Genomic DNA, 12,637 nt, shown 5'->3' with positions numbered 1-12,637 from the left:
GGCCACTTACTGCCTTGTTGACAGCCATTCGAAGTTCAATCACGCCCCCAAACTTCTGGGTCACAGCTCGGCTCACTGGGACATAGGCCATCGGGATGACCTCGATGGGGATTCCCCTGTGCCACTGATCCCCAAGGTTCTTTGAATCTTTCCTGGAAAGAAAGAGAAAGTACAACAAATGTAAATAAGCTCAGTGGTACAGACACAGCAAATTCAGGCATGGGGGTAATAATGAGGTAAGAGGACAAGGGAAGCGAGAAGGGTCGAGTGCGCGGGGCTTCAAATGCATTGGCTGTGTTTTACCGTTTAAGAAAAGCAGTAGCTTTCGTAAGTAAATATGACAAAAATGGTAAAACCTGGATGTGACTGGCTTGTCATATACAGGTGTGAAGAACATCATCATTTACAGCTGTAATTTTTTTTTTAATTAACATGCTCGCAGAAGTGCCTTCTATCAGACTCCCTGCAGGAGAATTTGACAGCCTGGTCAAAGACTGTCCACGACACAAGTCACGTGTGACCCCAGAGGCTGCAGGGATGCTGGGTCACTACCCAGGGGCAGGGCTTGACCCGCTTCTTCTGAGGCTCCTTGCTAGGAAGGCGCTCTGTTAACAAGCATGACAAGCTGTTTCCTCCTCCTTCCAGTGGACACATGAAATAGCAGTGCCTAACTTCAGCACGAAAGCAGAGCTTAATCCTCCGCAATACTGCCCTCCGTCATAGACTATTAGGAAAGCCCCTCCCTCCACCTGTTTCCTCCTCTGTAAAATGAAGCCTGCGGTCCGATCTACCTCCTCAGTGGACAGTTCAGAACACCGAACATCGTACCTGAAATCGGCAATCACGATGAAGCGACTGGCATTGCCAGCCACAATTTTCTCCTGGGTCAGGCAGCCTCTGGGGGATGGTGAAGAAGCAGCAAATGAACACAGGGGTAAGTTAAGACAAAAACTGAATTTGGGAACTAAAATCAGATGCGGGAAACCAAAATCCACTCAATTCTGGCACTTAAAGAGAAATTGAATTTTTAATTCTTAAAGGAACCCCCCCCCCCAACTCCATCATACCGTGCAACGGACTGACTTGTGTCTCCCGGCCCCTCCCCCAAAATTCAATTGTTCAAGCCCTAACCCCCAATGTGACTATACCTGGAAGATGGGGTCTCTAAGGAAGTAATTATGGTTCAATGAGATCATTAAAGTGTGGCCCTGGGCTGGTAGGATGGATATCCTTTTAAGAAGACACCAGAAAGCTCTCTTACTCTCCCCTCCCTCCGCCACAGGGGGCTGCACTGAGAAGGCCGCCATCTGCAAGCCCAGGGCTTCCAGAACTGTGAGAAATAAATTTTTCCATTTAAGTCACTAAGTCTAAGGTTTTTGTTATGGCAGCCCAAGCTAAGACATGCTGTTTCCAGTAAATGGACTATGGAAACACAGCCTGTGTCTGGGAGAAATGGTTCCCAGTCAGGCAGCGGGCGTAATCCCATCTAAGATGCATCTGCCAGGAAGCACTGTGCCTGGGGAGAAGCCACCTGAGCACGGCATGAGGCGGAGGTTCTGCAACTGGAGAAGTAAGGACAAGCTCTGAACAACCTGCCGTATCTGCAGAGTGACAGCCAGGTTATAAAGTGGAGAGGGCACAGTGAGATGTGAAGCAAATTCTGTGTCACTCCACAGTCTGCTTGATTGTACGAACGAGGAGACCAGGACTTCACCTCCTTCAACTCACCACTTCCTAACCCCCCAAAATCAACACCTGAGAAATGTTTTCCAAATCAATGAATACATACATCACTAACTGCTCAGAGCCCACAGACCTCGTAATCTAGTCCTGGTAATATGTTTGCTTTAGCCTGTACAGTTTTTAAAGCTGGAATCAGCAGAAAGCAGCAAAGAGAACCCTTTAAGATGAATCATTTCATTGAAGAGGCCCAGGTTCCTGTCACCAGACTGCTACTAGCAACCAGAAATGCCAGGCTGGTTCTACAGCCTTATGCGAGCCACATCCAAGTAGAGAGACAAACTCATGTACATCACAGCGGCAGTGTGTTTATTCTGTGTTCCACTTTGCTTTGCTAAGGATTAACCAGCAGATACTCTGCAAAAAAATCCCCACGACACTCACCCACCACCCTTGATGAGATTGAGATCAGCGTCTACTTCATCAGCACCATCGATGGCAAGGTCAATCTGTGTTGAGGGTAAGGAAAGATATAAAAACCACTAAGCTTGAACATGCCATAGCTCATCAGGTCCCAGCAGCCCTATTAGCCAGCACAGTTCTTCCTATTTAGCCAGTCAGGAAACTGAGGCCCTGAGAGGTTAAGCTATTCCACTAAGGTCACCAGGAAACAAACAGGGGAACCACACCCGGGTCCAACTCTCATCCACCACTTTACACTCCCTTTACTCATTGATGGGCTTCTCTGGGGATGAGCTGGAATTACTGAGAGCATGCAATCTCAACATGAGTAACTTCACCTCCAAGTACAGAAGGAGGTATACAGTATACCTGTGAGATTAAAATTTCATTGGGCGTGGGCATTAATGGAAAAAAGGCTGAGACACACTGATTCAGAAGTCTCCGTACTAATGTGGCAAAAATACCGGCATGCTGACACACATCTGATGCAATACAGAACTGGAAATTTTCTGAGGTACCCCCGCTATGACCCACCAAGGCACCTGTCTGGGCTGGCCCACTCCCTTTACAGGAAGCTCCACTGCCAGGCCCAAAAGCAGTGGGAATAGGTTCATTCATGTTTCAAAATTTGAAATCAAGAAAGGGATGTACTTCTTGTCACTCCCGGTACTCTGCAGAGACAAGGTGGGAGCCTCAAGTATGGTTTTTAAAAGAGCAGTGTAAAACCTCAGGGCGCAAATTCAGTTCAAGCTGCAGTTAGAAGCTGCTTGGCCCAGGGCCTACAAAGCTTCAACGGGGCATCCTCGCTTCCACCCTTTCACAAGGATGGAGGTAGAGCCTCCCCTCTCTGCACCATGGCAGCTCTCTGGGGCCTGGAAGGCGGCAACCTTTTCTGTCTGGGTTTCACGCCCACCTTCAGCCCAAACCACTCTCCCCACAGAGCTGGACAGCTGGTTCAGCCTGTGCCCTGGCTCTACCCACAGATATCTCTGAACAGGCCCTTCCCATGGTACTTACTAACCCATCTGTGGCCCACATGTCCCATGACACAGTGGATTAGTAGACCACCATCAAGTCTGTGTTCAAGCTGCCGAAATCCCACCTCACTCTTCCAATGCAGCCTTGCCCTCTCCTCTCCTTCTCCCTCTCCCCCTCCCCCTGCTGTGCACAAAGCCATTCCACTCACTCGGTCCTAGACACCCCAGCCAGTCTCAGCACTGCACACATGCCAGACTGGAACCGCTCCCATGGTTCCCATCTACCCCTCTCTGGAATGCTCTCTCCTGCCCTTGCCACCTAGCCTTCACAGCTCTGCTCAAACTTTACCCCTTCCCACAACACCCTTCTAAGCAGCATCCTCTAGAGTCAGAAGCACCTGGATTCACTTTCAGGCTCTGCCACTTACAAACAGCACGGCCTTAGGCAAATGCCTTGCCCTCTCTGTGCCTTTCTCCTATCTGTAAAATGAGCTAATAATGGTACCCACCCTCAAGACTACTGGAGCTTAAATACAGTTGACCCTTGAACAACATGGGTTGGAACTACACAGGTCCACTTATACAGATTTTTTTCCCACTAAATACGTACTACAGTACGTGACCCACGGTTGGTTGAATCCACAGATGCTGAACCGCAGATACAGAGGGCCAACTACAGGACCTGAGCATCCGCGGATTCTGGTATTCGCAGTGGGTCCTGGAGCCGCTCCCCATCAGATACCCAGGGACGACTGTGGTTTAATACAGGCCCGGCACTTAGCATAGTAACTGGCACACAGTCAGGGCTCAGTAAACGCCAGCTGTGAGCATGCTGCTCGCTCCTCAGTCTCCTCCAGACTGTCTGTGTGTTTAATCATCTTCACCATACAGCTTCATTTTAATCTGTTTTCAAAGACCCATGGCTGCCTCAGACGATGCTTCTTATCTCCACTTAGTTCTGACGGCCGCCCTGGGTCCCTGAGCCCTCTCGGTTAAACCACAGGGAATGTCCTAGAAATTAATAAGCTCTTCTCTTCTGACCTCAGCTAGGATTAATATTCAAAGTCCTAGGAGAAAAGCTAGTATGACTAACTGACTCTTCTCCTAGACTCAACAAGATATGCAGAGTCCACGAACAAGTGACAGCTATTTAAAAAAAAAAAAAAAAGAAAGGAGACCAAAAAACCCAGCAGCCTCTCTCTACTTACCTCTGGGTGTCGGTCCAGGTCACTGAGAGTTAAGCCATACTGCAGGATGAGCTGACGGGCCTGTGGAGGACAGGAAAAAGCACCTTTAATCATTAACTCTAAGTGACGGCAAGAATCCCCAGAATCCTCTTGGATTTAAGTGTCAGACACTGAGTCCCACCAAGGCTTCCTCTCAAATCCAACCTGGTCCACCACGAGGTAGGAGGTCTAGCCCCATGAACAGCAAAAGTTAATTCATTCCAGAAGCTGGAAGAAGATAGACAGCACATAGTGAACACTGCTCCAGTGCTAGGCTGAGAGTTCCTCCTCAGTGACCTGTTACTTAAGATAACGTCAAGGGGGACTCCCCTGGTAGCGCAGTGGTTAAGAATCCACCTGCCAATGCAGGGGACAAGGGTTTGAGCCCTGGTCCGGGAAGATCCCACATGCCACGGAGTAACTAGGCCAGTGCGCCACAACTACTGAGCCTGCACTCTAGAGCCCACGAGCCACAACTACGGAGCCCGTGCACCACAACTACTGAAGCCCGTGCGCCTAGAGCCCGTGCTCCACAGCAAGAGAAGCCACCACAATGAGAAGCCTGCGCACTGCAACAGAGAGTAGCCCCGGCTCGCCGCGAGAGAAAGCCTGTGCGCAGCAACGAAGACCCAACGCAGCCGTAAATAAATAAATAAGTAAATAAATAAATAAAGGTAGCGTCATGGCCTCCCAAAGCCTCTGGTAATACAGTACCAGTAGTCCCCTCCCCCCCACCACCCCCTCCCCCCACCACCACCCCCCTCCCCCCACCACCACCCCCCTCCCCCCCCACCACCACCCCCTTCCCCCTCCACGGCCATTCAAGGTTTCACTTTCCACGGTTTCAGTTACCCAGGGGCAACCTTGATCCAAAAACATGAAATGGAACATTCCAGAAACAAACAGTTCACAACTTTTAAACTGCACGCCATTTTGAGTAGCTAGCCCTCATCCCTTTGTCCTGTGTACCCTGCCTATTTGTCATTTAAAAGCCATCTCAGTTATCAGATTGACCGTCACAATACCCCAGTGCTTGTATATCAAGTAACCCTTACCTTACCCAATACAGGCATACCTTGTTTTATTGTGCTTCAGTTTACTGCACTTTGCAGGTACCGCATTTGTTACAAGTTGAAGGCTGTGGCAACCCTGACTCCAAGGAGTCTAGGGGTACAACTTCTCCAATAGCATTTGCTCACTTTGTGTCTCAGTGTCACATTTTGGTAATTCTCGCAATATTTCAAACTTTTTCATTATTGTTATTATATTTGTTACTGTGATCTGTGATCAATGATCTTTGATGTTACTACTGTAATTGTTTTTTGGCACTTTTAGCAATAAAGTCTATTTATTTATTCGTTTATTTATTTATTTATAGCTGCATTGGGTCTCCACTGCTGTGCGCGGGCTTTCTCTAGTCGCAGAGAACGGGGGCTACTCTTCGTTGTGGTGCGTGGGCTTCTCGTTATGGTGGCTTCTCTTGTTGCGAAGCACAGGCTCTAGGCGCACAGGCTTCAGCAGTTGTGGCACGCAGGCTCGGTAGTTGTGGCACACGGGCCCAGCTGCTCCATGGCATGTGGGATCTTCCCGGACCATGGCTCGCACTTTTGTCCCCTGCATTGGCAGGCGGATTCCTAACCACTGCACCACCAGGGAAGTCCCTAGCAATAAAGTATTTTTTAATTAAGGTATGTACATTGCTTTTTTTAGACATAATACTATTGCACATTTACTAGACTTCGATGCGGTATAAACATAACTTCTATATGCACTGGGAAACCAAAAAATTCATGTGACTCGCTTTATATCATACTCACTTTATCATGGTGGAATGGAACCAAACCTGCAATATCTCCAAGGTAATGGTCCCAAAGCGCAATAGGGATGCTGGCAATTCAGATATGCCAAAGACAAGCCATAAAGTCCTTTAAGTAAAAAAGTGAAAGTCCTCAATTTAGTAAGTTAAGAAAAAAAAGTTACATGCCGAGGTTGCTAAGATCTATGGTAAGAATGAATTTTCCATCCATGAAGTTAAAGAAGGAAAAAGAAAGCTGTGCTAATTTTGCTGTTGCATCTCAAACTGCAAAAGTTACAAGACTACAGTGCGTAAGTGCCTAGTTAAGATGGAAAAGGTATTAAATTTGTACAGTAGGATATTTTGAGAGAAAGAAAAACCATATTCGTGTAACTTTTATTATGGTGTATTGTTATAATTGTCCTATGTTATTATTTGTTGTTGCTAATCTCTTACTGTGCCTAATTTATCAACTAAACTTTATCATAGGTATGGCTGTATAGGAAAAAACACAGTGTATACAGGGTTCAGTACTACCTGTGGTTTCAGGCATCCACTGGGGGTCTTGGAACATATTCCTCCCGGATAAGGGGGAACTAACATTTTTTTAAATTTCCTAAACTAAGAGCCAAACCTACAAAATATTAGAAACGTCTCTAAAAAAATCTAACAGTATGAAAAAAGACTGTGGAAGATCACTACAAATTGATACATACTGATTTCCAGACTACACTGTTGAATAAAAATAAGCAAAAGAATACATACGCTCAGAAGAATATGTAAAGGCTGGACCTCCAGAATGGCTAGGTGAGAGCACCTGAGAGCACCAGACTGGGAAAGATTTAGGATGTTTGCAGGAAGAGTCAGCACCACCGACTCTATGGACATGCCTTTCACACAGGCTGACTGAAGGGGAGGGTTATCACCACCACAGGGCCCAGAGCAGAATTCGTTGCTGGAATAAATGCACCGTGAACCTTTGAGTCTGACCACTCAAGTTCAAGTGATAAGGATCTGTGTTCATGCCACTGCTTACAATACGCAGAGGAACTAAAGGATGGAAAACTTCTTTTCAAAAGCCACGTCTTGAAAATATTTTCTGCTTGAAAGTCAAAAGCACCTGAAATGTAGGATCCGAAGGTCTCGGTTCTAATCTTAAATGAACCAGTCACGTGACCCCTGGCAAGTTTTCTCATCTATAAAAAGATGCAGATGGGTAATGACCAATGTCAATCTTCAAATCCAAAATCCTAAGACTCTAACAATAAAGTACAAAGATCCTGGAATTTGCAATATATGGGACCTATTTGGATCCTGATTCAAACACACTGTAAAAAAGGATAAGACAGGGCTTCCCTGGTGGCGCAGTGGTTGAGGGTCCGCCTGCCGATGCAGGGGACACGGGTTCGTGCCCCGGTCTGGGAGGATCCCACATGCCGCGGAGCGGCTGGGCCCGTGAGCCATGGCCGCTGAGCCTGCGCGTCCGGAGCCTGTCCTCCGCAGCGGGAGAGGCCACAACAGTGAGAGGCCCGCGTAACGCATAAAAAAAAAAAAAAAAAAAAAAAAAAAAAGGATAAGACAATAGGGGAAATTTGAATCCTGGATTTTTATTTGATCCTATTAAAGGTTACCGTTTGATTTTTTTAGTATTGTTGAGATGTTTCAAAGTCTCCCTACTTTTCAGAGAGACATAATAAAATACATACAATGAAATCATACTACGCCTAGGATTTGTTTCAAAATAACAAAGGTGAAGGAGAATGAGGTACAGATGAAACAAAACTGGCCATGAACTGATAACTGTGGAAACTGGGTGATGGGTCCGTGGAAGTTCATTATTCTTTATCCTTTTTGAAGTTCGAGATTTTCCACAATGAAAAGCTAAAATAAAATACTGACTAAAAAAAAGTTCAAAAGAAAAAAAAACATGATTTTGGGGCTTCCCTGGTGGCGCAGTGGTTGAGCGTCCGCCTGCCGATGCAGGGGACACGGGTTTGTGCCCCGGTCCGGGAAGGTCCCACATGCCGCGGAGCGGCTGGGCCCGTGAGCCATGGCCGCTGAGCCTGCGCGTCCGGAGCCTGTGCTCCGCCACGGGAGAGGCCACAACAGTGAGAGGCCCGCGTACCGCAAAAAAAAAAAAAAAAAAAAAAACATGATTTTGATCCTCTTAAAGAGAAATATCTAATGAAGGGAGAAAACAACAATAAAATGGTATTTCTGGATTATTTCTCAGTTCCTAGGTTTCTCCGAATGTAACACTGGAGGAACCATACTAATTCCAGACCCTAAGCCTATGAAAACATTTGGAACGTCTGGAAGATGAACCCTCAAAGTCCCCCACGCCTCTTGGTATTCGTGCCTTTGGGGAATCCCTGCCCACAACGTCCCAAGGCTGTTCTGTGTTACCAGTGGCACACAGCAGAGGAGATAGCAAGACACTTCTGCGATTAGTTTATAAAGAAGGGGGGGCGTGCTCCCACAAGAGATCCTTCCCTCCCTCCCTCCTTCCCCCTCACCCTCGCTCTCTTATCACACACACTGGGGGAAACCAGCTGCCAAGTCCTGAAGACATGGAGACAGCCCTGGGGACAGGCCCCTACCCCACAGGCTGTGAAGAATTAAGGCCCAGAACACCCACAAGACGGAGCTGGAAGCCCTGGCCAAGAGCTTAACCGCAACCTCCCCGGAGACCCGAGGCCAGAGCCCCCCAGGTAACCACTCCAGGTTCCTGCCCCTTGGAAACCAGGAGCTAATAAATGTTTGTTTTAAACTGCTAAGTCTGGGCGTAATTTGTTCCAGCAAAGATATCTAATACAGATGGTGCTGGAATAATGCTGGGAACTGCATAAAGTTCAGTGTGATGTTCTATCATGCAAATAAAACTTGTTACATACTACGGTTCCTGTTAATTTTATGTACTACTTTAGAAACAATACTAAACTGCATTCAAACGTATTACATGAACACTGGGCGTCAGGAAACTGTTCTATCATGATTCCTATAGGGAAACATCCTGTATATCATTGTAATTTAACATTCAAGTGTTAAGACTGCCTGCACCACTTGGCGGTGTTACTCTTTCATGAGGATGTCCTGTTTGTCCATCTAGATTGTAATCAGTGAGCACATTTCACATACACTTTTCACCCTATAGCCGTTAGGGTCAGTTAAGCCAATAGTTGAGTGAATAATCAATTATTTTGAGTTCAGTCAAGTTACCTAGTGCAAACTCCTGTTTTAAGAAAGAAATGGATGCCCAGAGAGGTCCCAGTGCTAAGTTAGGGGCAGGGCGAGGACCAGAAATACAGTCTCCTGCTCTCCTGCCCTGTCTAGGGACTAGGAAGGAAATCAGAAGATAAGGCAAACAAAGGGAATGTAGAAGAAAAAGGAAAGGAGAGGACGGCCTCTGCTTATAAATGGAATTGACGTCATCTTACATAATAATACTATGCTATTAATAACGTTTTTAACAATAACAATTTTAAAAGGAGTTCTTTGGCATTCCCTCCTCTACCTGAAATGCCCTGCCTCCTCCCAAACTCCAGCCCCTCACGCCCGGCTTTCCAGGAAGCCCCCAATCCCCTGTGCAAGGAGTGGGCTCTCCTTCCTCCAACAGGCACGTTACCTCTACTTCTTCTCTACCATATATTTGTAAAACATGACACACACAAATGTAGCATTTATTCATCCAACAAGCAGAGTGCCTACTAAGAGCCAGGCACCACACTGGGCATGAGCACTGCTGAATAACACCCGCCATGCACAAGGAGCCTTGCACCCCTTTGAGAAGATAACCCCTCGGTGATCACTACGCTGACTGAAATCTGCCTCACCACCACCACCAGCTGCCTGTCTCAACACCCGTCCAGAGTCCGCACACGAAAGGAGCCCAGCAGATACGTTTGTCTATGTTATGTGGCTGGGAGGCCACCCCAACCTCCACAAGCCCTGTGTCCTCCCAGACAATAAGCAGTAACGTAAGGACAGGATCTGTTCTCCCTTTAAATCGTCTGTATCCCCCCCTTCGCGACGTGGAGGACCCTGTACAATGACCTCGAAGAGCCCACTGGGGTCGGACCCTTAAGTCCTGCTTCCATCAGCAGGTCCTCCAACTCTCCCTTCTCCCCATCTTTGACCGGACTCCGCACAAGACCCCCGCAAATGGCCCTGCACACAGAGAGAAGTCATCGTCACAGGTGGTACGAGCTTCCTCCTCCCTGAGTGTTATGGGTTATACTGTGTTCCCCTACAGAAAGGTATGTTGGAGTCCTAACTCCTAGTAACTCTGACTGTGACCTTATTTTGAGATTGGACCTTTACAGAGGTAATCAAGTCAGAATGTCATGAGGGTGAGCCCTAATCCAACAGGACTGGTGTCCTTAGAAGGGCAATTTGTACACACAGACAGAGGCACACCGGGAGAACGCCACGTGAACAGGAAGGCAGAGAGCAAGGATATGTGCCTACGAGCCAAGCAATGCCAAAGATTGCCAGCAAACCACCAGAAGCTACGAGAAAGACAAAAAGGATTCTCCTTCATAGCCTGTAAAGCAATCAACATCTAGCCTCCAGAAAGGAGAGGCAATAAATTTGTTTTTTAAGCACTCAATTTGTGGTTCCTTGTTATGGCAGCCCTGGGAAACGAATCCACTGAATTCAACACTACAGCCCTACTGTGGAGATAGGGACCCATCACTGGCTCAGCCAGTACTAACGCAGACACAGGTGCTCAACTGAGATCAGTACCTGCTGGACACCAGACACTTCAGGCTCACAAGCTAAGGGGCTCCTGAGGGTGTAGAGCAAACAGCTGTCTCTTCCAGCTCTTAAAAGTGCAGGGAGCAGGAAAGCTAATGATTAGCTTGTGATTTTGAAAAAAAAAAGACAGGAAGCAATGCCTTCTCATTGCAATCCCACAGCTGGTGCCCCCAAATGCCTCATGTGATCAAGGACAGTGGCATGTGGCAGGCTAGCAGTCCTGTTTTTCATCAATTTCACAATAATACCTGAAAACGCTGCACTTCCCCTCCTATCAACTAACAGAGGTAGACTGAAAGCCAGCATGGGCAAACGCTGTTTTTTCGCCTAGACCAGATCTGGCTTTTAAATCCTTTTTTAAAATTTTCCTCTCCCAAAAGCTTTTAACTTTAAAGGGAAAATCTACAAAAATCCTTTTAAACACCTATGGGTTTACTTGTTTAAAAGGCAGAACATGAAATATCTTGATTTCCTTTCAGTCATTTCAGGAAGATTGCGGCTGGCTAAACTTAACACAAAATAAGTTTGGGTTTGATGGTGGGGGCGGGGAAACAAAACAGTAACTCTGGACAAGCGAATTTTTTAAAGTCCTGTGAACTGTGAATGACTCCTCTACCTGATCAGCTGGAACCGGCCAGCATTTTCCAGTCTGGGTACATGGTTATTACTAACCACCACAACACAGAAGTGGGCTGGGAGGATGCTACCTTAAAAACACAGATCAAACTTCCCTTTAAAGATAGCAATTGAACACCTGTATTTAGCTCAGCTCTTTCCCTAAACCTCTCTAAATCTATAGTACAATAAAGGAATTTTTCTCAATGGCATAAACCAAAAAGAGGAAAAAACAGCAACCAACTTCTAAAAGCCAGATCGCTGATGCACAATGGTAAATGGCAGAAATGAGGAAGAGAAATCCTAAGCCAGTGTCCTAAACCAGTACTGGAAAAAGCTAAGAAGCGACCAAATAAACGGCATAGAACCTCCCAAAAGGTTCAAGGACCAGCAGCGCTGTGAACTTCCGAAAACAGACACAACGGTGGGAGTGAAAAGCATCTTGCTCCACTACTGCCAAAGCAGCACGCTTATTCTCTGGTGGTCAAACAGCAGGTGTCAGGACTGGGCTGCGAGGCGCAGCTGAAGATGGGGTACTGCATCAGCAAGCTTTGGCTGTGCAGCAGCTACCCCAAGACTCAGAGGCTTAACAGAGCCTCTCATCCTCCAGAGGAGGAGCCGAGGCCTGTTCACATGGCCGCAGAATGGTTTCAGCAGCAGAAGGGCCAAGCCACAAAGCAAAAGCACTCACTGTTCAAGCCACTGATGGCCTGCCATTTGGTCACATCCCATTGGCAAAACACGTCACACGATCAGGCCCAGAGTCAAAGAAATACTGCAACGTGTAGCAGGCACTTTTTCCCCGTCTACCACAGGCACTACGCTGAAAACGGGGGTTATGTCCCAAATAATGACAGACGTCCTCTAGCCCTCTTCTCTCACTTGGCTCCCGGGACACAGGCAGCCATGCATACCCCTCCTGAAAGGGCACTGGGCAGTCTTCTCTGTGAAACCTGACCAGCCAGAGGAAAAAAAAAAATGATCTGACACTAGGGGTTCCCCAATGATCTGTCTGCCACGAGTGCTCTTGGCAGACAAGCCGAGAGCAAGGACCACCCTCACCCCGAGAGCTGGCTTCCGGTCAGCTTCTTAGTCCACTAGTCTTCAAAATGAGCTGCAAAATC

General features: G+C 47.2%; 1 protein-coding gene across 3 annotated transcripts in view; it reads right to left on the bottom strand.

The window, feature by feature from the left end:
• Positions 1-12,637, bottom strand: part of RPIA (ribose 5-phosphate isomerase A) — a 110,662-nt gene that overhangs the window by 78,593 nt on the left and 19,432 nt on the right. For all 3 annotated transcript variants that reach the window (XM_032653147.1, XM_032653148.1, XM_032653149.1), the window contains exons 4-7: positions 4,328-4,387; positions 2,125-2,189; positions 829-897; positions 11-152 (exon numbers count right to left, since the gene is read on the bottom strand). In XM_032653147.1, coding sequence (XP_032509038.1) covers positions 11-152; positions 829-897; positions 2,125-2,189; positions 4,328-4,387 — 336 coding nt within the window. The remainder of the gene's footprint in view (positions 1-10; positions 153-828; positions 898-2,124; positions 2,190-4,327; positions 4,388-12,637) is intronic.

This window comes from Phocoena sinus, chromosome 13, assembly GCF_008692025.1.
Source record: "Phocoena sinus isolate mPhoSin1 chromosome 13, mPhoSin1.pri, whole genome shotgun sequence".
Lineage (NCBI taxonomy): Eukaryota > Metazoa > Chordata > Mammalia > Artiodactyla > Phocoenidae > Phocoena > Phocoena sinus.
Note: the sequence above shows the minus strand (reverse complement) of the source record. Positions and strands in the feature narration are given on the sequence as shown.